The sequence below is a fragment of the Prunus avium genome, chromosome 2 (genome assembly GCF_965620075.1).
Source record: "Prunus avium chromosome 2, drPruAviu1.hap1.1, whole genome shotgun sequence".
Taxonomy (NCBI): domain Eukaryota; kingdom Viridiplantae; phylum Streptophyta; class Magnoliopsida; order Rosales; family Rosaceae; genus Prunus; species Prunus avium.
The window spans coordinates 39,348,720-39,375,658 of record NC_142285.1 but is presented as its reverse complement, the minus strand read 5'-3'; the positions used below and the strand labels follow the sequence as shown (position 1 = coordinate 39,375,658).

Genomic DNA, 26,939 nt, shown 5'->3' with positions numbered 1-26,939 from the left:
TCAATGCTCAAAAGGCCATAGACTACCTAATACAGAGAAAAAATCAATAGCAACACCCAGCTAAAATCACAATGATGCGATTTATGTCTTATTCGTGTTCGCCCACAATTAAATTTTGGTTTTCGTTACGAAAGATTGAACATGGGCTAATATTGAGGTTTTCTAACAGTGAAAGCAAGAAAGCATTTTGAATAAATCATAAGTTTCAAAAGAGATTTAAGTTGACTGGTTAGTATATTAGAGTGGCTGCCCCAAATACCAAAGTCTAAATATTTTACGTGCATGCCGAAAGTTTTCAAACATTAGTTTAATTATTAATTAATGCCTGGTTGACAATATAATACACACTTATGAGTTGTTAATGAAATAGTTGTCTATTAAAAACGTTCAAGAGTCAAGGCTTTAAATTAATGAGCTTTCTCACCTCCATGCGTTTTAGATTTTGGTGGGTGTGGTGTGTTTTGGGTTCTTTCCGACTTTCATGAAGTTTGCATTCATATTTGTCTCCAGTTGTACCTTCCAGATGATGCCTTTTGAAAGAGCATGTCGGGTCCTCACGAATCACAAGCTCACGTAAGTCAAGAGTGATTGTTAATCACCAGCTCATTTGTGATGAGATTAGAGAGATTATTAGGATTTCTTAAATCTTATACAGAAAAGTAGGTGAAAGCAAAAGAAATAAAAATATTAAAGTGGTACAGTATTAAAATGAACTATGTCTTCCATATATTCTCGATGGAAGCTTACAATTGAATCTATATGCATAATGGATGTTCATATTGTAACGTGATGATTTTAGCATATTCATGTTATAACATGTGTTTCTATTTTACATCATGGCAGTCATCTATTCACATTATAACACGTCGACTAATCAGGTAGTAGAATCTTATGACTGTTTTTGATGCGCCATTACCAATGACAAGTGAAGGGTTGGAATTAATCCCTTTTTTGGATTGATGGATTCGGAGCTTAATCAATGAGGAAGCAAAGAATTAAGCACAGTGTATATATTCATGACTCGTGGAAAACAAGCGAATTGCAAAGCAAATCCAGTAGAAAAGCAAAGCAAGCTGTCGATCATTAATATTTAATACATGGATGAAATCTCCCAATTTAATATTTGATTAGTGATTGTATTTCCCTCTAACGTGAAGCCAAAATGCAGTAAAAACATAAGTAAAAGACCAAAATATTATGTGAAAGAATCAAGATCAACTCTGAGAGAGAGAGAGAGAGAGAATCAAAACTTTTGATTGGATCATACATAACATCATCATATTCTTTGCATGTAACAAATTTCTTAAACCAAAATCCAAAGAGCATGTCATTATTCACACAGCTAGCTTCTAGTATTTAAAAAACCAGAAAGAGTAGCTTTCATTTCACTGCACATACGCACCAAATACACAATACAAAGACCCCGCCACCACCACAACTCTCTCAATCTCTCTCAAAGCAACACCACCAAACGCAACCACAAACACTCTCAAAACCCTCTGCATAAAAGCATTCAAATCCCAACTTAAAACCAACCCAAACCATTCGTTTGAATTTGCATTTGATTTTCCCATCTGTATTTTTTCATCTTTTTTTAAAAAAAAAATTATCATAAATAAACCATGCCCATTGTTCTTCCTCTTCTTCTTCTTCTTCTCTGCTTCTTCACCCACTGCACACTCTGTTTCTCTGCTTCAAAACCACAAACACTCATTCTACCTCTCAAAACAGAGACACTTCCACATGGGTTTGCCCCACATTCAACAAACAAGCTCTCTTTCCACCACAACGTCACCTTAACAATCCAACTCTCCGTAGGCTCGCCCCCACAGAAGGTTACCATGGTCCTTGACACAGGCAGTGAGCTCTCTTGGCTCCACTGCAAGAAAGCTCCAAACTTGAACTCTGTTTTCAACCCGCTCGCCTCTAAATCTTATTCTCCCATACCTTGCTCTTCGCCCGTTTGCCGGACCCGAACCCGAGACTTCTCCATACCCGTTTCCTGCGACACCAAAAAGCTCTGCCACGCCACTCTCTCCTACGCCGACGCTTCTTCCATTGAAGGCAACCTCGCATCCGAAACTTTCGGTCTCGGGCTGTCCACGCAACCCGGTACGATATTCGGGTGCATGGATTCCGGGTTCAGTTCCAACTCGGAGGAAGACGCCAAGACCACCGGGTTAATGGGTATGAACCGCGGGTCGTTATCCTTCGTTACCCAAATGGGGTTCCCGAAATTTTCGTACTGCATATCGGGTCGTGACTCGTCCGGTATTCTACTTTTTGGGGAAACGAAATTCGCTTGGCTCCGTCCCTTGAACTACACCCCTTTGGTCCAAATATCCACCCCATTGCCGTACTTCGACCGGGTCGCTTACACCGTCCAGCTCGAGGGGATCAGAGTTTCGGGCAAAGTGTTACCGCTTCCGAAATCGGTTTTCGTACCGGACCATACCGGGGCGGGTCAGACAATGGTCGACTCGGGAACCCAGTTCACGTTCCTACTCGGTCCGGTTTACACCGCGCTAAAAAACGAGTTCATTCAGCAAACCAAACCGGTTTTGAGAGTTTTGAACGACCCGAATTTCGTTTTCCAAGGAGCCATGGATTTGTGCTACCAAGTCCCGATGAACCGGCCGAGTCTGCCCCAGCTGCCAACGGTGACCTTAATGTTTCAGGGGGCCGAGATGAGCGTATCGGGTGAGAGGCTGTTGTATCGGGTACCGGGAATGGTGAGGGGTAGTGATTCGGTGTACTGCTTCACATTCGGAAACTCTGACTTGCTAGGCATCGAGGCGTTCGTGATTGGTCATCACCATCAGCAAAACGTGTGGATGGAGTTTGACTTGGTGAAATCCAGAGTGGGAGTGGCTGAAGTTAGGTGTGATCTTGCAAGTCAAAGACTTGGATTAGGGGTCTAGCTGGGGCCCCCTAGCTGGCAAAATTTTTGTGGGTTTTTGGGTCACATTGATCAAGGGCCCACCACATTGGCTGAGTTTGTGGGCCCATTTGGTTCAGAATCTTCAGATAGTATGTGGTCATGGATGGAAAATAGGGTAAATATCAGGATTAGTTTGTACTGTGTTCAGCTGCTGTTGTTAAAAATACTTTCTTGTAACTATAGCACTGTTTTGTCATCCCGATTAATAACACAATGACATGTGAAAAAATTAATTAATGTGTCGTTGAGTTATTGATTGGGGATAGCAAAAAATGTTATTCCTGTTGTATGAGAGTGTTTCTCGTTGTTGTTGTTGCTATCTTAGTAATAAATTTTAAATTTTTTTTAAAATTTTTTTGGTTTGTCCAAAACTGTGAGATTCTCTGGATCTCTGTGGGTAATACGTTTGGTGAAGTGGGTTTGTTTTATTTGTTTTAATGGTGAGGGCAGGTGGGTTTTGATGGAGAGGATACAGAAGATTGAAAGATATAGCAGGGTCCATTGCCCAAGAGTCCATCTCCAAAGGTTTGATTTGGGTTTTTTTTTTCTGTGGGACCAAAGAAGGTGCATGATTGGAAGGGTCCATAAATTGCTGGTCTATCAAGAGTCATGGGGTCGCACTGCAGTTTATTATGGTGGATTCTAAATGATCTCAGGTTCTGGCACTGAATCTTTCAAGCTTTTGAGAGCCGCAATATACAGTTCAGGTCAGGGGGTCATATCATACATCAATTTTCATCTCCATCTTTCGGCTTTAGTTATAATTTTGTGAATTAATTATGGAATAGCAATAATGGGCCATGTTCATTTGGACTTAAATATAAGAATTTGGGCCTGATATTTTGAGTTTGGCATTATTAGATATGGCCTTACTATTGGGTTTCTAGCTGAAATGGTACAACCCCCCAGTTGAACCAGGGTCGGTCTTGAATTTTTCAGGGCCAGGGCAAAAATAAAAATTACGCCCCTATATATAATTTTTATTTATTTAAAGTTAGTGATGGATTCACTCTCATTTTCAACCAAGATCTAACATGTTCAAACTTCAACATGATTTTGTTATTCAGATTCATTGCCTAAATCATTATCAATTCCTATGAATTCTTCAACATGATTTTGCTGTTTAGATTCATTTACTATTTTGCTGTTTAGATTCATTTACTAAATCTTCAGTTGAGTAATCAAGCGAACTATTTGATTTGTTAAGAACATTTGAGATTTAGTTAATTCTTCTCTCTCTCTTTTTCTTTTTTCTATTTTGACTTCTAGATAGTTGTTTTTTAGGGAACATTGCTACTTGCAAACATAAACAATGCAATTTTAATACTTCAAAGAATAACAAAGAACAACATACCATGGGATTTGAGAAATCCCCCTCCACATCAACAAACTTGATATTTCCAAATTTGCAATCAATTGGAGCTTAGAAGAATTCATGCAAAGAGAATGTGTAACTCATGAATCTACAAAAAAATAATTATTATATTTTCCTTTTCATTTGATATCAAATCATGAAAAATTACCTTCAATTGATTTCTACAATGACCAATTTTGCACTGAACAAATGCCCACACTTTGGATTTTGGAATCTCCCTAATCTACCACCAGAAAAATTAATTTAGGGATTCACAACTCTGGAACTAGTAGGAGAGGCTTAATTAGATGAGATGAGAAGGAGAAAAGGAAGAAGGATAAGTAAAATTAGAATAGATAATGTTAACCTAGATGAGTGGAATGGGTAGCGCAAAAGGGTTCTTTAGGAGCGGAAGAGATGTGCATTCTTCCATAACGTGAACGCCTTTTTTTTTTCTTCTCAAAAATATTAAATCAGTTTATGATAATATAATATAACACTATAACACTTATAAAATAAAAAAATTGGGCCCACTTGAATAATGGCCCCAGGGCAGTTGCACTGACTGCCCCTGTTCAGGGCCGGGCATGCGTTCAACTATCATCATTTCACTTCTAAACATGATCATGCTCTCGATCACACACACACACGCTGGGCATACGTTCAACTATCATCATTCCACTTCTAAACACACACACACTTGGATATTAATCGTGAAGTCATGTATATTAGTGCATATAATTCATTAATGGAGTGATCAACAACATAGTTTACACCATCCACTTATCATAACAAACTCTTCAAACATCATGCGGTCCTCTCTTATAAAATGATGTTGGTGAAATTGCATAATGGATTTTTTTTTATAACACCAATAAAATTTCCTTAATTTTAGACAGAATACAATAACTGTTACAAATGATCATTTCCCAAATTCATTTACAAAGGATTGAAAAAAAAGAGTCGTGCTCGTGAGTAACAAATAAATATGATTTCGCATATGCAAAACGGTTCGTTTTGTTAGGGGATGTGGTGTGTGGAAGCTAGAAACTCCTCGAATGGAGTCAAATGTCGCAGTCAAAGAAGCCGTTAAAGACGACCCAGAAGAAACGGTGTCGTAACGGCAATAGTAATTTAACTAATCTTAGATTTAACCGAACAGTGACGATAGACAAAGCTTTAAAGCTTCCGCGGCAAACGCGTCCGAGTCGAATCAGATCTCTCTGTACATTGCAACTCGCTCTTTCATCTCCCGCAGAGACGTTGCATGGCGTTTTCAAGATAACGCCGCCGTTTCCCGGGATCTGAACCATCTGAAGTAATTTCTTTTTGGTAATTCTCCATCTTTTTACATTTTCTGTCCCGTCTTTGTTCTGTGATTGCTTTAATTTTCTTAATTACAGGCTTTTGAAAGCTTCTTCCAATCAGCCTCTGTTATTCTTAATGTTTCCCAGCGTGAGATCGCTACCTGAATTACTGCTTTTATGTGAAGACTAATTTATTTTTTTGTTCATTGTGTAGTTAAGGGAATGGATTTTTGGGATTAGGGTTTTGTTGATGAGTGATTCTCTATCCGAAATTTATAATACATTGGATTTTTGTTTTTGTGTTCTGTGGTGGAAACTAGATCAGCTTGCTTAGTTTAGTTCGCTATATAAACTTAACAGCAGGGAATTCTTATGGACTTCACAGCTTGATACCTTTTTTTATACGTTATTTAAGGGTTCAACTTTGTTTACCTGGGAATTTTTAGTGTAATGCGTTTTCTTCCAAAACATGTGGGTCAATTCCAGTATTTGCTAAAATGGTGTCTAAGTTTTTGTGACTCATAATTTGTTTATTGCATCTCAATTGGCACTCTTGAGTTTGGTTTTACCATGGTTTCCTGTAAACTAGCTTCTTTTGGTTTATGAATTATGACGCTTACTAAATGAACATTTTGGCGTTTTAATTTCAGTGAACTTGAAAATCAGTGACTTAATATTTTCAGCAGAGCTCTTCTAAACCCTACAGACATGAGTTTTGTTTTCCGGGGGACAAGAGCAGATATCGAAAGTGGATTCCCGGAATTTATACCAGAGCGGCGTGCAATGGTACATTTCTTGTATTTCTGAAATTTTGTGTGTGCAGTTTTTAGTGAAAGTTGGGGCAGTTCATTTTCTGTCTATTTTATCAGTTGCCATTGCCTTTGGACACAATTGCACCTTCTCCCTCTTAAGAATAAGGATGGAGGATGAGTTCTGTGGTTTATCCATGGTGGGTTTGTGTATGTAATCTCAGAGCAAGGGTGGAGGGGTGAGTTCTGGGGTTCAATCATTGTGGGTTGTGTGTGTAAATTTCCTAGGGAAAAAGAGGGTAAAGGTGTTATTATCTATTAATTCGTATTGATATTGGCTGTTTTGTATCAGCGCGTTCATGCATCACGTTCTGTCAATTCCAACTCACTTGCTTTTCTTGTCACAGGTACATTTAATCTTTACCATTTTGTCATATTAGTTTGTAATTTTGTTAGTTATTACTAATTTCTGTGTATATGTTGTCTTACTTCCAGTTCTTTTGTTATTCATGATACTGAACTCGCACCAGATGTCACCTAATTTCCTGGTATTGTCTTTCTCTGAGCATGTAAATTGGTTTGTTAGTTTTACTGGTCAAGTTCGCTGTTCTTTTGGGTAGTTTTATGAGAAGTTAAAAATCCTTCTTTCAAACTGATGCATGTAGCTCTGGCTAGTTCTTGGCGTCTTTTTGATGGCCACAACGTTAAGGATGTACGCAACCTGTCAACAACTTCAAGCTCAAGCACAGGCTCATGCAGCGGCAGCCAGCGGCCTTCTTGGTCATACTGAATTGCGGTTGCATGTGCCACCATCCATAGCCCTAGCAACAAGAGGGCGCCTTCAAGGCCTCAGACTTCAGCTTGCACTTCTTGATCGGGAATTTGATGACCTAGGTTTGGTAGTTATATCCATCTAGAATGAGTTTTATGTCTTGAAAACCAATACATGGAGATTATAAATTTCACTTGCCAAACCATGGCTTTATATTTAGTTCTCTTAATACTTTTCCTAGGCCCTTAGTTTTATGTCAACATTTTCTTCTGTTCGATACCAGATTATGAAACTTTGCGGGCTTTGGATTCTGATAATGTTCCAGCAGCTTCTTCTATGAGTGAGGAAGAGATAAATGCTCTTCCAGTCCATAAATACAAGGTTATGGGTCTTCAGACGTAAGTTCTCTAGTTTTATTTGTGAGCTTGGTTGTTGCACTAGCGTTTTGGCAGATGATAAATAGATTCCTTATTTTTGTTGGTTTTCCATCCTTCTCCAAAAGACATTTTGTAATTAACTAAGTGAACTTCACATCTTAATAAGTTATGTTTTGTCTGCTTATTTGTGCATGCACCTGTTTGAACATATACATTTGGCTTGAGTTAGTGTTGTATCGAATCTGTAGTGTGTCTTTTACGCTTATAATACATAAATGAATTTAGTTCCACAAATTTGGAGCTGAGAGTTAAGTTTAGTGTTGTATAGGGTTCCACTCTGTTTTTCCTGAGTGGTTGATTAGAAGCATTGACAACTAAGGGGATTTGGACCAAAAGAATTGAGAGATTTTGTTCTGTTGTTTACATGCTCATATTATTTTGGTATGACGGCGGGGCCGAAGCCCCACATGTTCATACTATTTTGAGGCAAATGGAAGAATTGAATCATAGTTGCCTAATATTTTATATGGTTCTGTTCTGAATGCAGTGGTGCTTCATCGATTCAACAAGCTTCATCTTCAGCACCCTCTGAGGTATTCGCTATAAACTATCCCTTTGTCCTTTTGTAATTTCCGCCCTTCTGACGGGAAATTTCTAACATACTATATAATCTCATATCATATGATAGCGTTGCATTTATCTCTGTACCATTGTATTTTCTCTCTTCTATTTAGCAGAAGAAGCAAGAAACTGCTAACACAGTTGGGAGCACAAAAGCCTCAGAAGATGAACTGACTTGCAGTGTTTGCTTGGAGCAAGTTAACGTGGGAGAACTAATCCGCAGCCTTCCTTGCATGCATCAGGTTCAGTTACTTTTTTCAGTGGCTTAACATTGTTGGTATTATATTTCCTATATTTTTCTGTTGTGGGATTTTTAGGGAGTTCTTGCTAGAGTAAATTATTTGCATTGATTCCACAAAAGGCACACATGCAAACGCATACCCACGCACATGCACACACTGTCACACTCACACGAAATATGAACAGAAAACACAGCATCTGAGGAATTGATCTTTAGCTAACTTGACTAGTGGAATCATTTTGCATACCAAAACCTGTAAGTAATTTGAGTTTAAACTGTAAGGGGTTGTCTTGGTATGTTTTTGTGATCCATGATATTATAAAATGCACTTTGTAATGATGTTTTGTATTCAAAAATCTTTTTTTGATATAATTTTTCTGTTGCTTTGCTGCAGTTCCATGCTAGTTGCATAGATCCTTGGCTGAGGCAACAGGGAACCTGCCCAGTGTGTAAATTCAGAGCAGGATCGGTGGGGTGGCATGAAAATGGACAAGGTGGAATGGATCCTTCGTACATGGTTTGATTATTAACAGTGTAACTAGTAGATGTACCACCTGCATAGTTAGGCACATGGAGCTTATGCCCAGCATTGCTGTAATTATCGTGACATAGGCATTGGAATGGCAGAATATTGTGTCCTTAATACAACAAGTTTTGTGTATTTGATTTGATTTCTTCAAATCCGTATTAATGGAATTATCTGATCGGTCTGAAATTTATGACAGAAGCTTGTTTGCTCGGGACTTGTGTTGGACCTAATGGCTTGAGTTTCCAAGAGGTAGACATATTTGATCTGAAAATTCCGAAATTCACTTAGAATTAAAACTTCCAAACTCAGAAATTTATCAGAATCGAAATTTTCAATCTAACCCGGCGGAAAAGAAAAGCAATTATTCAGCAAGGGTAAACACAAGCATGGATTTGAAATACAATATCTCAGATATTTCCATATTAAAAAAGGGAAGTACAATAACCCATTAGTACGTCGAATATGCTTGACATAAGCTTATAGTAGATACAATAATAGGTCATTCAAAGTCATACTGTGAAGTCGAACAAAGGTCACGGTTCGGTCTAACTCATGAATAAAATTTTATTTATTGTATATGAAGGATCACGTTCATGCAAAGATGTGTTTAAGCGCCTATTTTCCTTTGCCTTTTCCCTTTCCACCCTTCTTGGAATCTAACTTAGCTTGAATACGAGCAGCAGCAGCAGCTTTCGCCTCTTCTCTCTTCTTCTTCTCTTCCTCTTTGTTTGCAGCAGCCATCTCCCTCTGCTTCTTCAGTTCTCTGTTGTGAGTACCAATATGCAATTTAATCCATCATACTGTTTATGAAAGTTGGTAGATCTCAACGGAACCAACAACAAGAATAACGATAACAATGTGACTTGCACTATATCTCGAGAACAAGTCACGGAACAGATAAAAGCATAAAACTTACTCTAGCCTGGCCCTTTCTTCTGAGGCACTACCCAAACTTAGTCCCTTCCGTGGATTGCAAGCCACCAACTCCACCTCAAATATAAGGGTTGCCCTGCAGAATATATTTGTAATGGACTATGCATTAGTTACAAAGAAATGGTAAAGAGACACCATTTGTGATAAGAAATAAAGACGATTGACAAAGCAAACTGATGCAGACTTTTATGAACACTTGGATGTAATCATAAACCAAAATGCTTAATGCACAAATTGGAGTCTTACCACCGGGATGTCTTTATACTTTTCTTTCCAACATGCTTCTGAAGATTCTACATCTATATATTAGATATCTTGGTTTAAAGTTGGGTGTCGAAGATCAACAACCTAATAACTCTTATTTCATATTTCAAGGCTTGGATGTAATTGTTGCCAATAAGCATTATACAATCCCATGTTTGGGACTGAAATAAGCCCGGTCAAGGTCCTATCAACATAGAACTAATCTCTCCAAAAACGTTGTTTTGGAATATCAATGGACATATATATCTTTAAGTTCACAAAGTTACTAGCATCCTTGATTGTTTTCTCTCAGAACAACTTTGATAGAAAAGTTAGAGCAATGAAATTACTCTGGTGGAATATCTGGTGGAGAACCCGCACTTCCATAGGCATATTCTGGCTTGCAAGTGATTTTAGCAATCTCCCCAACCTGGTAAAACCAACAAAAGATAAAACATGTACAGGAGACTTGAACACCTACTAAATTTCTTAAAGAGAAACTCAGAAACACATTTTGACCTTCATGGTTTTCACTGCAATATCCCAAGCCTTGATTACACTGCCCTTCCCCAGCTCAAATGAGAAAACCGTGTTATCTTCATGTGTCGTATCAAAAACTTCGTTGGTTTCCTCAAGAATGCCTTCATAATGAACTGCCCAACATAAAGTATGTGATGATAGGCACAGAGTAAGGACAAGTTCGCTAGGTCATTTCGCCCGAGTTAATTAGAAAATGTTGTTACTACACCATTAACAAATAAATATCAGCAACAGCACTTGAATATAGTTCATACCATCAACGAGGGGAAGGTCTTGGGTCGGAGCAATTGCATCTGGTTTTGCATGCCTTACAATTTTCTTGAGGACCCCTCCATCCCCGCTCAAATCAATTGCATCACTCATTGCTACAACACTTGCAATCTTCACTGGTCTGTTCGTGTCATAAAAAAGAAACATTGAGCCACAACAAGATAAAATGGATAGGAAATAAGCCCAATTTACAGGCAAAGCTACCACATCATTACTTATCCATCAAAAACCCTCCAAAAGGATTTATCTTTTGGGCACAACTATTATTAATTAAGGATTAATTAATTTAATTCTATGGCATTCATACTACTAGAACAAGTGTATAACAATTAACATTATATCTCCTGTAATCTAAGGTTTATCAAAACCCCAATTGCAAATAAAAAATTCCAAAAGAAATAATTTTCTTCTTCTAAAAAGAAATGAACAAGTAAATTGAATCGAAATCAATCAGATTAAGGTTTTCACTAGAGTTCAACAATTACTGTTAACAATTACTATCTTCAGATTAAGGAGAGCAAAAATAAATAAATAAACAATGGTTTTGGGAGAGAGAGAGAGAGAGAGAGAGAGTTAGGGGGAGGACTGACCCGTTTCGAGGGAATATAGCAGCTTCCGAAACGGAGCAGGGCAATCGGGTTGTCGAGTTGAAAGGGAGACGATAAATCGGGTCGTATAGCCGGGAGCTTCGGTGGCCATGGGCGTCTGGTAAATTTTGTGCTCAACAAAGAAACCTGGCGTTTTTATATTCACGATGATTCGATGCCAATCCCACGCGCACTTTGTGGCGGGTGATTTAGCAGATGCTCAAGTGATGTTAGAAAAGTACAAGTGGCTGAGCACACAGTTAGATGGAGCCATAGAGACTTTAAATTTGGTCTTTTTTATCGGTTGAAAAAAAGTTTATGGGGGAGATTGGCTACTCTCACAATTAACGTCAAGGTAGATCCACAATCTCGAATCGAAAAGACTTATGCATGACATCTAAACCAACTACCAACTACCATTTGTATGGATTTATGTATGAAATTACAAATCGCGCACCAAAGAGGATTGCTGGCAATGTGACTCAAATACTAATAGGGTTACACACAGTGCAGAAACCTTACCAACTGAACCAATCCTCATTGGCATTTAGTCAATTTTTTTACCATAGCAAAAGTAGTCTATTTCTAGTTTATAGGGAAGCCCCAAAACATCATGCGTTAGAAAGGGCATGAATATAGGGGAGTGTGAATAATGCTTTCTTTTTAGTAAGATAACTTACTTTCAAGTTTTTTTTTGTACACATATACTTCTCAGCTTTCTTGAAAAGTGAATTTGTTCAATTTTTTGACCGACCAACAACTTTTGAATTTTACTTATAATAAGTGATGAAGCATGATGATGATATTAATTTAACTTCTATTTGCAAATTCAGAATTCAAACTTAAGACTAAACCTAAATTAGGAACTAATTGATGAATACAAAGAAAATTTTAGAACTCATTTTGAGAGTGAAGAAAAGAAGTTGAGATGAGAGAGTGGTTTTGGGTTTAGTGGATAATTAGGCCCAAAACACAATAAAACTAGAAAAAAGCATGCGTTTAGCAACTCTTGCAAGCATGCCAATTAACTTAAGTACAAAATTGAAGCGTCCCAAACTCCTCTTTCATTTTCCGCGGAAACGCAACGCAACCCGCATGACATAAAGGGGAGCTTTAGTCCCAAATTAGGTAGGGGTATATGTCTAATACTTAATTTTTCTTAAAGCGTATCCCGAGATTCGAAAACGACTACTCTTCATCCGTCGTACAAATTAAAAGGCTTGACTATGGCCCATTAAGAAGTTGTTGGACTAAACTTAAATGCGGCCCCTTTCCCATCTTTCTTTTCGGCCCTTTTCATTTCATATAAAGGACTGTTTTGACACTGCATGAAGCATACAACACGGGGACCCACGTAGGACCTTACTCTCAAGAAAAACTTGGTTGCAACGAGAGTATTATTATTTTGCTATTCTCTATCAATTACATTATATCACGCGAAAATAACTAAACAATAATATCCCCACTTCATGGAAGCATTTCTTCCGCACCCCATCCCTGATTCCGGTGTGACCTTGAGTCCCATAAGAAGCCCCACGAGAGCGAAGAACGGTCCAAAATTGGCTCGGGACGTTTCTTTGATTAGGGTGATCATCTAACGATAAGGTGCCACGTGTGAGATACACGTGTCCAAGATTAGATTCCAGGCGTTTATCATGTCGTGCACGCTGGCGTGCACCTGATGTGACCATTGACCCAACGCTCCAGAATGTTCCACCAAGGCACCCCTACATCATATCATATCATATCAAAACTCATGCCGATTGCCAACATTATATTTATGGGCCTTTCTTTTGTTTTTTCTTCTTTAGATTCTTTTTTACTTCTTAGATTGGAAAACCTTAGATGGGCCCACAACCATGAATAAATTGATCATTGCCAAGAGAAAGGATAAGAGGGTGGGCCAGGGCTTGTAAACTACAAGACATTACCAACAAGAATCTCGTACAAGCTTCCTAACTCTACTCCGGGCCACTTTTGGACCAGTTTTTTCATTTACTGGGCTTTTAGTGAAGCTGTCACTGTTACTGTAAATTTCCACCTACTGAGTAACGTTTGGGTCAAACTGTCATTCGCACAGTCTCTAGAAAAATCTGACAACTATTTATATATAAAAAAAATCAAGCACAGTACTTCATCCCCCCCCCAAAAAGGTATTTGGAGTGGAGGTACTAACCGCTTTAGCGTATGGGGATGATTATCAGTCGTTGATGCATATAGGTCTCACAATGCGTTGATGGTTAGCAACTATTGGCACTAGCTCAACTCTAGCATTTGTATGATATTAACTTACTAAATAGTGGTTAGATAGGACATTGTTCACTCTCTTGAGCATTAACATATCTTTATCATGCATGTATCATAATTGAAATAATTTATTTTATAAAATTACCATTGAATGATCAACTTTGCACAATATCAATTAATCTATTAATTTATCGTTCATACGTATCAATCAAATGGACGCTTGAATATGTGATTCGTAATTTTTACTAAAATCATCGATTTGTTTCGGTGCATATAGCATATGAATTATTAAAGTTAATGAAATGGAAGAAAAAGAAAATCATTTGACACATCCATACTTCCACTAATTACATTTCTAATCATCTAAATTAAAGTGGGTTTAGATTTGCGTGAAGATTTGATTCTCACTTTTCCTTGTTGAATCTATCGGGTTCTTTGGACTACCTCTCCAAAAAACCAATGTGATATCATTTTTTCCCTTTCTTTTTGTTCTTTTTCGGTCCCCTTTAGCACGCCAAGTTGAATCCCAATGATTAACATTCAAAACCTTAATCAAATATAATCTTTTGAATTGATGTTTGTTTGATTGCCTCAAACTAAAGTGCATAAAAAAGATCATATCGAGGAAAGCAAAAGTTTATGTTTGACCTCCTCAACCAATAGTTACACCCATCACATAAATAAAGACAATAACAAAAAAAAAAAAAAACAGAGAGAAAAAGAACAAAGAATAAAACAAAACAATAGAGAGGCGACGTTGTAATCTTTGGTAATAATAATGAAGTAAGAAAAGCGTGAGAAATGGTAATGCATGAGTTATGATTAGTTTGACTCAACCCTACCTCAGAAATAATAATGTTACTTAACCTCTGGTTATTTTGGTTTCGCAAAGATGCGTATCTTGTTGTAGGGTCAAATCTAAATATATAATAAGTCTTAATTTGATAGCGATACTTGTGCAACAAAGAGAGTTAATAATCGTAGCGATGCAATCACACGCAGGTTGAAGATTCGACTTTTTCCGTGTTGGCCTAAGTTAATATGCATGACACATTATACCGGACTCAATCAAATTTAATCTCATTCAAAACTGTGGGGATAGTAGTCTCGTGTAGACTTAAAAGGGCAAATTATCTACTTAGGGCAACATTAGTGCTTTTTTCTTTTCATTTTTTCCTTAACAAGGAAGCGCTTTTGAGTGTGTGAAACCATATGTAGCTGTTGTGCCAACTTGCCAATCGCAGTCGAGCATAGCCATAATTCACATTATTTTTTTGGCAAATACTAAAAATAAATAAAAAATGCAATTGAATTTTGTGACACTTATATTTATAAAAAAAATATTTCAATTTTCCAAAGTCTGGTATTTAACTGTGCAGCTTACTTATTTTAGCGCATTATTTATAATGTCACAACTCTTATTTTAGTAATTTTCAGCTTTAAGATTTCCAAAAGCTTCCTTATTTTAACGATTGGTCAGATCCACGACGACACACTACACACAACACCACGAAACCCACAGTATAAAAACTACAACGAAGAACCAAAACCAGCTGTAAATTGATAAAATGACGAAAATACCCCCACACATGCGTGCTAATCAGGCACCTCACATGTCGAGCAGAGCAGTTTGGGAATCTGATGGCAAATATACACAAACGATGAAGCCACAGGAGAGAAGGTTCGAAACTGCCCCTGCGCAGATACACCAGACAGGAGGTCAAAGTGGTCCTCAACTGGTCAAACCCAGGATAAATTGGTCATTTCGACCACCAGCAGGCATTGGAGGCAGAGCCTTCCCAATTACTCCTCCAGCAATATCAGCCTTATTCATAGAAGTGACAGATTTTGAACACAAAATTTTATTTTATTTACCAAAAATTGTACAACATTGAAATTGTAATGTAAGAAAGGAGGCATCTTTTGTGCAAAATTCTTGAGAGCCCCCCCCTCTCTCTCTCTCTCTCTCCCCCATGTTGCTTCATCTTCTACTGAGACTTTGCCCCATTTTTATATTGATCTCTAACATCCATGATTCAATTTAAAACACAGAAAAATGGGAAGATTATGCAAATTTAATAATTGATTTAATACTACTTGTGTCAGCCAAGGTCACCAGATCCACAATTCCATCAGCTGCAATATAGTTGAATGGAATCTCCCACCTCTTTTTGCTGAATAAAATATTTGAACCAAACTCATCACTTCAAATCCATTTCAGAATTCAAGTAAACCCAGAAAACCAAGAACTTATCAAAACCATAATGGCAAAGAAAATGAAAATGAAAAGAAGGGAATGGGGATGGGGATGAATTAGAATTAGACCACAAAGTTCTAATTGACTAATTTTCATTGAAATCCTTCTCATGATTCTCAGATAGTCACAATGGAAATAACATCAAGAACGCATCTCCTTTGTTTGGAGATTGACAGCCCAAAAAAAATCTAACCCATAAACGAGAAAAACAAAGCAAAAATTTATGTACAAGTATAAATCTATCTCTTCCTGCCAAGTCCTCAAGAAAAAAGGCTGAAACTGAACTGGGTTTTCTGCAGCAAACAAACCCCAAAAAGATCCAACACAAACAGAGGAAAAAGATTGTGCCTTTGCCCTTCTCTCTCTCTCTAGACCCTCCTCTGTTTTTCCTCTGTTTTTTTTCATCCATCAAACACTCTCATGAATCGCTGTAATCGTTCCAGCAGATAAGCATAGTGACACAGCGCCTCACGATGTAGAATCGAGCCCTCTGTTCCTTCACCAGCCTCGCACACTTTCTGCTAAAAGAACACCTTCTCCGCGACTGCGATGAGCTTTTCATGAGAGGGCAAGAAGATGAACGGCTCGATCTCGACGACCCTTCTTTCTTTGACAGCTTCCACTTCTCATCGAAGTAGAAAGGCGGTGGATGGTGATGAGAACTTGTAGTTGTAGTAGCAGACAGAGAAGCCATAAATGAAAGAAAGAACGGATTTTGTTGGGAAATTGAAAGGTGGGTGCTTTAAAGTTGATATCTTTGATCTCTTGGGTATTTTTTTGGCTTTGGCTTTGATGAACAAAGAAAGAGAAAGACAGAATATAGCAAGTGAGAAAGCAGTGGGTTTGCTGCTGAGTAATTTGAAGACTGAGTCGCTGACGGAAGAGCATTGGTATTTATAAGGAGTTGGAAAAAAAAATACAACGGAGGTTGCTGATGAGTGTGGCAGTGGGCATCACCTGGGCCTTCTTTGCCTCGAGAGGTCCACCATAATTGTTTTTTATTTTATTTATAATTTTAAAATATATTTATTTATATGAGGAAAATGTTGAGGTGAAAGTTAAAATTTTGGGAAATTTTTGTTGGTTTATAATAATCTATTTTGGTTGTTTATTATTACAAGATAATAGTATTTTAGTGTGGTGGATTCCCAAAGCAGACGTCATGGGGCTACTTAGGTCAGTTAAAGAAAGAAAGAGGCAACTTTTAATGCAGCAAAATCTCACTTAGCTTGTGATGCTTCTGCAAGCAACTGTGCATTTCTAGGGCTTGGGGAAAATGACCTTTATGGAGCTTTCAGAGCAATGCAGCTATGAGAGAAGGATGAGGTGAGGAGGGAGATAAAGGAAAAAGATTAGATTCCAGAGGATCAATTTAGAGGTACTCCTTTTTGAAAGTTAACCCCTCTGGCAAGAAAAGTAAAACTTTATTGCAGTAAGTTCTTTTTTTAGGTCTATTGTTGCAACAAGTTTAGGTGGTTAGCATCTCCAATTTCACTTTAAACCGATAAATGATTCGAATTTGAGATATTTTTTAATATCTTTTTTGCATTATAGTTAAAAAGAGGGAGGGCAGTTTTCTCGCACACACTGTCAATGTACCATGAGTATTTGAACTTAGGACCACTAGTATACAAGTAAAAAGACCTTTTTTTGATTGAGCTATACTATATTGGCAGAGATTTACTAACGTTGATAACCCTAATTTTGCTCGAGTTATAAGATAATACAAAATAAATGAACAAGAAACAATGTTCATGTGTATATGTTTGTGTCTACCATCAAAAAGACATTAACCATTTTCTATATTTAGTTCCACACTACATTGAATCCTTCTAATGCATAAAATGATTTGTGTGAGAGACAACAAAGTCCACCTCTCACATAATGTGGATTATGGAATTCAGAAAAATTTGTGAATTTGACACAATTTCTGTCATATTTATGGGATCCACAAACATTTGAGAGTCCCACATCTTTATTGTCAAAGACAGACGCATTTTTGTGTTCATCCCATACCGCATGATTTTTTCATATTAATTCACTCAAGATCCAAAATCTGAATTTTTTTTAATAAAAAATTTCATATTGTTTGGGGTTTATATATATATATATATATATATTCCATTGGTTTTTGTGCAAAAGTGTTTTACTGTGGGTAAAATGATTATCTGGATGTGACTTTACGTGAAACTGGGGGCCAAGCAGATGCCCTTTTGCGTGGCCTGATCAATGTAAAAGGCTTAGATCATCGTAGTGACTTATCATAAGGCATGATCAATCAGAGGCGCTACATTGAGCTTCACCCACGTGTCAAAAATCTGGGCCCATCATTCTAGGGTTTTGATCATCGACATGGCAAATTGATTGCATGCAAAGTCATGGTGTGATAGGAAATTTCATAGGGGTGGCGTGTACCTACTTTTCTTCAATATAACCATTCTCACCAAATTGAGCTCTCTTTTCTGGTGGGAAAAAATGTGGACCATTTTCTCGATTTATGCGTATTAAATTGAGTTATATGTGTTGATACAAGTCATCTATTTTTTTCAAAAAATTTATGGGAGATTTACTATTATACCCGATATAGGAGCCGAAATTATGATAAAACCTATATAAAATAGATTTTAGAAACACACTCAAAGTCCATTTACAACATAACAAAAGACTTTTAATTTCTTTTAAATTACAAAACTACAATTGATTTCTTAAAACAAACCAAACTCTAAAACCTCATAAAAAAAAACCAAAACACTCAATAGGGTATCAAAGTAATTTAATAATCAAAATTAAATTCAAGAGGGCCAACAGTTATTTTTTGGGTTTGTTTATAGAATTAAAATGGTGTAAGGCTTATCTATATTATTAGTGCTAAAAATGGGTATATAACTAAATATCTCAATTTTTATTATCAAAAGGGGGCGGCTTTGAATTAAGTTTTGTTCAACATTAGACAAATAAATACAACTCAAAAATTTCATGGACATGCGCGTGAGAGCGAGTCGAGAGGCTAATATAAATGAAAAAAGAATTCACATTATCATCTAGAAAGATATTTTGAAGTGGAATCTTGGACTTTTTAGTAATAATATTAGATTTTAACTTGGAGTGGATTGGGCCTTTAGGCATAGGAGGTAGAGACCTAAAGGTGGGCTACCAAATTTTCCTGGATTTGTTTTTGTTGATGAATTAATTTGACCCACTTAATTGTTGCATAATATGCATTTATCTAATTATTTATTAATTAGTAATCTACAAATCACATCTCAATGTTTTTATTTATGGGTAATTTTATTTTTTGTTATTTTTTTATATTTAAATTATGGGCATATGAGTTGTTTTTATATTGGTCGGGTTTGTTTACCCTACGGCCCATACCTACAAAAATAGAAAGAAAAAAAAAGGGTGTAAAAAGCAAATGGAGATTATGTTTTTATTTTAGTGGTAAGGATAGGGTGAGATCACATGGTGCACATGGCAAGTGTATCGTGGAGTGGGCCCAGTTTTTTTACGGTGGTTTCTGCGTTAAATTTTAGTTTGCTTGTCTCGCTTTGCACACGTGTCGGTCGGCACAATGGAAGCTTTGTGTCCCCGGTCGCTCAGACCAAAAGTCCCTCCCGTGCTCTACTTTTTGGTCAAAGGTCAGCGTTTTCATCTGAGAGAGGATCTGCATCCTACACGTGTACATTAAAGGTAATATGGATTGGGGATTTTAGATAAATTGTGTATTTTTGTTGGAAAAAAAAATAAATTGAAATTTAAAATTAAAACCGTTTGATTCCTTGAGTCGCAGCACAAAAGAAGTAATCAAGCTTTTGGAGGAAGAATTTTGTATGTAGCTAGCTAGCTAGGTATATATGACTTTCGATTCAATAACTGTCGTCATGAGATTCGTATACGTTATTTTTTTTTTATATATAAAGTGAAGATTAAATGTTACTAGACTAAATAATTATTGTCGTTTTAACCTTTATGATGATATTAGTCATAAATACGACGTCCTAGGATTTCTAGTCTTATTAATTGCAAAAGAAATTGAGGCAAATTAGTGATCTCAAGAAACGAAAATCATGAGCCTAGGGATTGCACTTAACCAGTGCTTATGCTTCAAGTTTTACTTTGTCCCCAGATGAACCATCAATTGACTATGTAGCAGTTAATTACACCAAAAACATTGCATTCAAATGTATATATGGTCTCAGCTCATTGGTTTAGTTAAACGCATTTAGACGAACAAACAATCCATTTTCCTGCATGCATGAATAAACATCATATATATCTCACAGACAACTTATCAAGGAAAAACAAGAAAATCTTTAGCTGCTTACAATTAGGGTTCTGTAACTGATGATTTTCCTAAGCCAATTGCTTCATTTCCACTTGCAAATGTGTCTTCTCTTCTCTCAAACAACAAAATCTAAGGGCAAGCTAGAAATCCAAGAACAGTGATTATAGTTTTCTCACATCTCCTTTGATGAACAAAAGTTCAACTGACTCATAGAGATTTTAAAGTCTCTTTCAGTCCTTGACATAATAACATACATGCAAAATGAGGTGCAGAGCCCTCTTTAAACATGTCATGTTCAAGAAACAGGGAACAGTGGCTATAAAAAACAGTGGCTATAAAAATATTCCTCAAGCTTTCTTCCACTGGATTGTATGTGAGTATCTTTGTTTTGCTTTTTCTTTGTTAATTAAAAATGAAAAATATATGCATGCAGCCGCTGAGATAACAAAGAGTGTAGAACCTAAATCTTTAAACAGTAGGTGGCATCTAGGATCATGGGCAGTTAGTCAATTCAGTCTTGTTAATTAGAGTTAATTAATCAAGTTTTGCAATTGATTAATCCAGTTTGTCCTACTCGGTTGTTGGCCTTTCCTTTTGTTCTTGTCAAATTCAAGGTGTTTGGGACCACTGACTCAACAATTTTGATAGCTTTTCAATTTTGATGGAGGCAAAATAGCAGAGATCATATTTTCTCCTCTCTTCTAATTATATTTCCGTTTTGTGCTGATTGAAATGTTTGATCCAAAAAAAACCCTTCAATGAAATAAATACATGAAAATCGAAATTGATAATATATCAGCCTTTACTGTGTCTGCAAATCTGATACTTATGCAACAACAGTTGCAAAATAAAGTGCAGCCAACCAGCCAGCTTTTGGCATGCCATGTTAATGGGATGGGAGACACTGAACTCTAAAAATATTTATTTTATTTTATTTAAATTTTCATGTGGACCTTATGGCATGCACACCTCATCATTTGGCTTGAAATTGGATGACTTGGTGGTGACCAGTCAACAGTGTTCTTCACCAGCCGCAACAGAAACGTTTTGTTTATGCTTAATTAGATGCCATGCACATGCGGATTCTCCAAGAGCCAATTTAAGAAATGAAGAGGTGGAATCTTTGATTTGATTAATTAATCTGTTGCCTTTTGGCCTCTTGATTAGGCTTATAGGCCTTTTAGTTTATATTGGGGGCTAATTAACTAACAGAAAACAATTAATTTTGCTAATGATATGTGGGCAGGCATAATCTCTATCATTCAGACTCTTGGTTATGTTAGCATGTATAGTTGTTAGACCACATTTTTGTTGAACATTTATTTTTAGGTTGTTTGGCTGTCTCTAGAAAGTTCAATAACCAAAAACAAGAAAGATTTAATCATAATAAGGCAAATAAAACTAATAATTCCCTCTTAATTATTAATGCAGCAAAATCTGTCTTGGGACAATAAGCTTCCAACATTATCCCCTCTGCTGTATTTAGCCATGCAGATATTATTACCATACATACACAACAAGCCTGCATATAAGTGAAACCCTTTACTATCAGAGGGACAGAGAACAAAAACATTTATATGATTTGAAGCTACAGGAAATTTTTTGCGTTGATTGCACATAATCTTTCTTTTCCAGGAACTTTGGTTTCTCGATTGATTTAGTGGTTAACGAAAATTACGATGATGATTTCTTGAGATTTTGTATCTCGTTCATTGTATCTTATCGGAATTAAAAACCATGCAGAGACTTAATCGATATGCTGTATAGTATAAGTATTGCTGCATGTTCTTCTACATCATTAATTCATTAGTTTTGTATAAAAGCCAGGTCAAAACAATTGATATAGTTCTAAGCAATAAAAGAAGTGAAATTCTTGTGCTGAAAGTCTAGGCAACTCTAATTCAGCGAGCAAAACCATATGCACTCAATGGATATGGTCTCAAATTTTGTCCTAATTAGACGTACCAGATGTAACTGGAGCACATTGTCTGTGTTAGGCCAGGCATTGATCACCACTTGTGTTTTTAAGTCAAAGCTTCAGGGAAGCAGCAAAGTTTCCCTGCTTCCCTCCAAGTTGGTGAATTTTTTTTTTTTTGAATCTTAGATTGATTTACTTGCACTCTATATTTCTATATGATTATCAGTGGTACTTTCACTCACATGCCCCTAATCCCAGACAGAGATTTCTACCACTCATTGATTAGTTTCACACAAATTGATGATTCTCCATGAACAAACATTTAATTATATCTTCGTTTGCAGCAATCTATGCTGTCTGCTTATAACAAAAACTTGCACAGTCTACTTTCTATGAACCCAAAGTTCGAACAATCCGCTAAACCCTCCTTTTTGCTTCACCAAAAGTAATCATTACCTTAGCAGCGCCAAATTAAAATGAGGAGCAGCTCCCTTAAGTTATGCCATGTTACTAACTGGTTGAGGGAAACATATACCCTTCAAAACTTTCTCATGCTAAAAAGGATGTCCATTGTTAATCAGCAAAAAGATCGTTGTCGACGTAGCTTTCTTTTTGCTTGTGAGCTCATGATTAACAGGTCAAACTTCTTTGTGCTCAGTGAATGTTATCAACTTGAAAAACTAAAACAGCTAAATGAAAGATACCATGAGATTTGCATAGACAGAATCTTCAATCTTGGTTTGGGGTACCATGAGAGATTTGAATATTGCAGACTTCAAAATTAATTACAGCAGTGGAGAATAATGATCTTAACTCTACGTTAACTATCTGTTCAACTGATTTGAAAGATACTATCACATGCTTCCAGGTAATTTACATAGATGAACTGAAACTGGTCTTTAAATCAGTAGTGGTAAGGCAACTTTTTGGCCAAGGCATGTGAAAAGCAAAAGCAAGGAGGTTTGGAATCTACCTGCTTAGCCTGCAGAAGGTCCAATTGGGCTCACCTGAATGTATCTGTTGACTGAGAAAATATCTATATTCTCTGTTTTGGTTGCCTTCCTTGTCTTATACAAAATATATTTCATATCATATCAGAATGTTAATCTAATTTCCATTTCCCACAAAGTTGTAGTATTGTTTGACTAATATATATTGTGATTGATAGAAATTAACATGCACTCTGTCCTATTTGCCTACTTAATTAGAATATCTACTTTTGAAAAAAGTCCATGAATGTTTCTGGCGTAGGAATATAGCAGAATTATCATTCATGCCAAACAAAATGTTACAAAAATGAGGTATCTTTACGATTGTTTCTAGTTAAATAATCATGCATCATGTGCTGTCTTACCTATTTCTTTGGAAAACTTAATCATCTGCTTTTTTTATAAGTGAATTTTTTCATAATCTAGACATTCCCATGCATGCATTTCCCTTTAGTGCTTTAGTTTTACAAGCCCCCAGTTCACCCTAGTCTAATTGTGTTATAAAATAGTTGATGGTCACTCAGAAGAACAAGCTTAGAAAAATTCTGCGGGCAGAGAGGCCACTTAAATTTACATAAACTTTAGCAGAACAAGATTTTGTTCCTAATGAAGTCAAATTAGGAAGATATGGCTACTTCACATCACATGCCTCCATGTGAGGGAGAGGGGCGCTTTAAGGGGACATGAGACACCATTCCCTATACCTTTGTTCAAAATGAAGGCTTATTTTTCATGTTGCTGTCTACTTCTAAACAAGTTAACTATAAAATGAGAACAAATTGGAGCGACAACAAATCATCTGGTTATGATTGAATGCGCTATTACAATTAGTTAGCTTGTGGTACAAGAAATTTGGAAAATAAAGAATGAAGAAAGTTTGCATTTCTGGTGATATTAATTGCAAGAGAAATTAAGCAACTTGTCATAAGTGAGAACCAGCTCTAAATTAGCATCATTTAACCAGTGTTTAATCTATGGTTTATCTCATTGATTTAGTTAAATGCATTTAGACGAACAATCACATATTGATCATGATGCATCTAATTCTCATCTTGCATATTACATGTGACTCACAGACAACTTATCATGGAAAAACAGTAAAATCTTTAGATGCTTACAATTTGGTTCTGTAATTGATGTTTTCCTAAGCCAGTTGCTTCATTTCCACTCAAAAAGCTGTCTTCTCCCAAACAACAAAATCTAGGACAAGCTAGAAATCCAAGAACAGTGATTAATTTTCTCACTTCCTACATTGTACGTACAATCCATGAACTATACTAATGTAATTAAGTCTCTCTCCCTTTCATGAACAAAAGGTCAACTCATTCACACACACACACACACAAATATATATATATATATATATATATTTTAAGTGACCAACCATCATCATCAATGATCAGCTTTGAGTGATAAGCAGTATATTTTCTTCTCCTCTCTTTTCGTACATGACATAACATACATGCAAAATGAAGGTGCAGAGCCCTCTTTTAACATGCCATGTTCAAGAAATGGGGACCAGTGGTCATAAAATAATCCTAAGCGTTCTTTCATTGGATTGTATGAGTATCTTTGTTTTGCTTTTTCCATGAACTTGACCAGTAAGAGCTGTTTTAAAATTCATAATTTGCATGCAGCCGCTTAAAAAGGTCTTAATCTAGCTATCTACCACATGAATAGGAACCCAATTAAAGAGTCTAGAACCTAAATCAGCAGGCATCTAGGATCATGGGTAGTTAGTCAATTAAGTCTTAATCAGACTTAATTAATCAAGTTTTGCAATTGATTAATTCAGTTTGTCCTACTCGGTTCTTCTCCCTTTCGTTTGTACTTTTCAAATTCAAGGTTTGGGACCACTAACAATGTAGCTTTTCAATTTTGATGGAGGCGAAATAGCAGAGCTTATATATTCCTCTCTCTCTCTCTCTCTCTCTCTCTCTCTCTCTCTCTCTCTCTCTCTCTCTCTCTATATATATATATATATATATATATATATGGAGTCTTAATAGTCTGTTGCCTCTTGGCCCCTAGACTAAGCTTAGCTTTAGTTTTCTAATTGGTATGATTCTCAGTTGTCTCCATGTCTTCTTTTCAACGTCAAATTTAATGTTCATACAACAAATAAGAATGCTTCTGAATTCTGATGGTTTAGACATTTCTGTAGCATTAACACTTTGGTTAATTATATTACTTATTCTGTTTTGCATTTGATTGTTCAAGCAAATCTTTATTTAGTCAATATTTATTTGAGTAATTATATATGAGAAAATCTTTATGTTGTTTGGCTGTCTGCTGTTGTGTCCAGTATAAACTGTAGTGGAGCCTTTAGAAAGCTTTAAATTGTCAAAAACAAAGAAAGATTTAATCATAACTTAAGGCAAATAAAACTAATAATTCCCCCTTAATTAATGCTGCAAAATCTGTATTGGGTCGATAAGCTTCCAACATTATCGCTTCGCTTGTGCTGTGTTTAGCCATGCAGATAATACACTTAACCATGGCTTGCTTAATAATATCAAACCTTCTTCATATTTATTATGTGTAATGTGTGTGTATCTGCCAGAAAGCCTGCAAAACACAGTGAAACCCTTCGATATCAGAGAGACAGAGAAAGTGAGAGGTTCAGGTCACTGAAATTTATCCAACTTATCTTTGCTTAAACTAAATTACCTTCCTCATTTTTCTCCAAGTATATGCATATATAAACAGTAATGTATATGATATGAAGCAGCAGGAAATTGTTTAATTTGATTGCACCCATTTTTTCTTTTCCACTAACTTCTTGATTTTCTTGATTGATTCTGTGACCTGATGATAATTACGATGACGATTTGTTGAGATTTGTATGATTGTATCTCCATGTTCATTGTATCTTCTCACTAAGATTTGCTGCATGTTCTTCTAGATCAATATTGTTTTTTATTTTTATTTGTCTGATTAAGCTCATCAATATTTTGTCTCCAATGTTGTGACAAGCATGGAAATGTGGTTATATGATTCATTATTTTTCTGAAGGAGCCGAGACAAAGCAACTGCTCTACTTCTAAGCAATAAAAGAACTGCAATGCATAAACAGGCAACTTTGGTTCTGTGAACAAATTAAAGGGAGCAAAACAAGAGAACTATATGCACTTTGGGGACGAATGTACTCAATGTAAGTACCAATTCTTTGTCCTGATTGAATGTACTAGATGAACCAAGAACAGATTGTCTGTGTTAAGCCAGGCATTGACTTGTTTATCAGTCAAATCTTCAGTGAAGCAGGAAAGTTTCCTTGCTTCCCTCCCAAGTGGTTGATTTTTGAATCTTAGATTGATTGGCTTGCACTCTACATTTCGATCTTATGATATGTGGTACTTTTTACTCAAATGCACCTAATCCCAGACAAAGATTTCTTCTACTCATTCTTCTTTTGCAGCAATATATGCTTTCTGCTTAATTATAACAAACCCTGCATAGAATACTTTGTACAAAGAAAAAGTTCGATACGTTATGAACAATCCATAGGTCCATCCTTTTTTTCTGTTGCACCAAAACCGATCATGAGCAGCTCCAAATTAAAATGAGGAGCAGCTCCCTTAAGTTATGCCATGTTACTAATTGCATGAGAGGGAACATACACCCTTCAAATCTTTCTGATGCTAATTGGAATGACGCATCTTTATGAAGCTTTCTTCTTTGCTTATGATTAGTGCTCATGATTGAAATGAGGTTAAAGAAGTTGTTTACTTCTTTATGCTTAGTGGATGATGCTATCAACTTGAAAAAATCAAACAGCT

The 26,939-nt window shown here is 36.4% G+C and overlaps 3 protein-coding genes and 1 pseudogene across 5 annotated transcripts; 2 read left to right on the top strand and 2 right to left on the bottom strand.

Annotated features, from left to right (window-relative positions):
* The first annotated feature begins 1,373 nt into the window (after positions 1-1,373).
* On the top strand, positions 1,374-3,292 carry LOC110756638 (Eukaryotic aspartyl protease family protein). Its single transcript, XM_021958079.2, has one exon. The coding sequence runs from the start codon at positions 1,623-1,625 to the stop codon at positions 2,919-2,921; it is 1,299 nt and encodes a 432-aa protein (XP_021813771.1). The 5' UTR covers positions 1,374-1,622; the 3' UTR covers positions 2,922-3,292.
* Positions 3,293-5,464: 2,172 nt separating this feature from the next.
* Positions 5,465-9,081, top strand: SDIR1 (RING/U-box superfamily protein). Of its 3 annotated transcripts, none has more exons than XM_021958218.2 (9): positions 5,465-5,627; positions 6,253-6,388; positions 6,704-6,758; positions 6,847-6,899; positions 7,017-7,245; positions 7,407-7,521; positions 8,048-8,093; positions 8,235-8,363; positions 8,757-9,081. In XM_021958218.2, exons 2-9 carry the CDS (start codon positions 6,311-6,313, stop codon positions 8,883-8,885), a joined length of 834 nt encoding a protein of 277 aa, XP_021813910.2. In that variant the 5' UTR covers positions 5,465-5,627; positions 6,253-6,310; the 3' UTR covers positions 8,886-9,081. The 3 variants fall into 3 exon arrangements, with proteins under 3 accessions (XP_021813910.2, XP_021813911.2, XP_021813912.2); XM_021958219.2 differs by having other exon boundaries at positions 5,467-5,627; positions 8,238-8,363; XM_021958220.2 differs by lacking the exon at positions 5,465-5,627 and adding an exon at positions 6,472-6,590.
* Positions 9,082-9,280: 199 nt separating this feature from the next.
* On the bottom strand, positions 9,281-11,626 carry LOC110756692 (FKBP-like peptidyl-prolyl cis-trans isomerase family protein). Its single transcript, XM_021958145.2, has 6 exons — positions 11,468-11,626; positions 10,862-10,998; positions 10,587-10,720; positions 10,418-10,497; positions 9,808-9,900; positions 9,281-9,654 (listed from the first exon to the last, which is right to left on the bottom strand). Exons 2-6 carry the CDS (start codon positions 10,968-10,970, stop codon positions 9,507-9,509), a joined length of 564 nt encoding a protein of 187 aa, XP_021813837.1. The 5' UTR covers positions 10,971-10,998; positions 11,468-11,626; the 3' UTR covers positions 9,281-9,506.
* Positions 11,627-16,030: 4,404 nt separating this feature from the next.
* LOC148297021 (small polypeptide DEVIL 10 pseudogene) lies at positions 16,031-16,843 on the bottom strand (annotated as a pseudogene).
* Between the last annotated feature and the right edge of the window lie 10,096 nt (positions 16,844-26,939).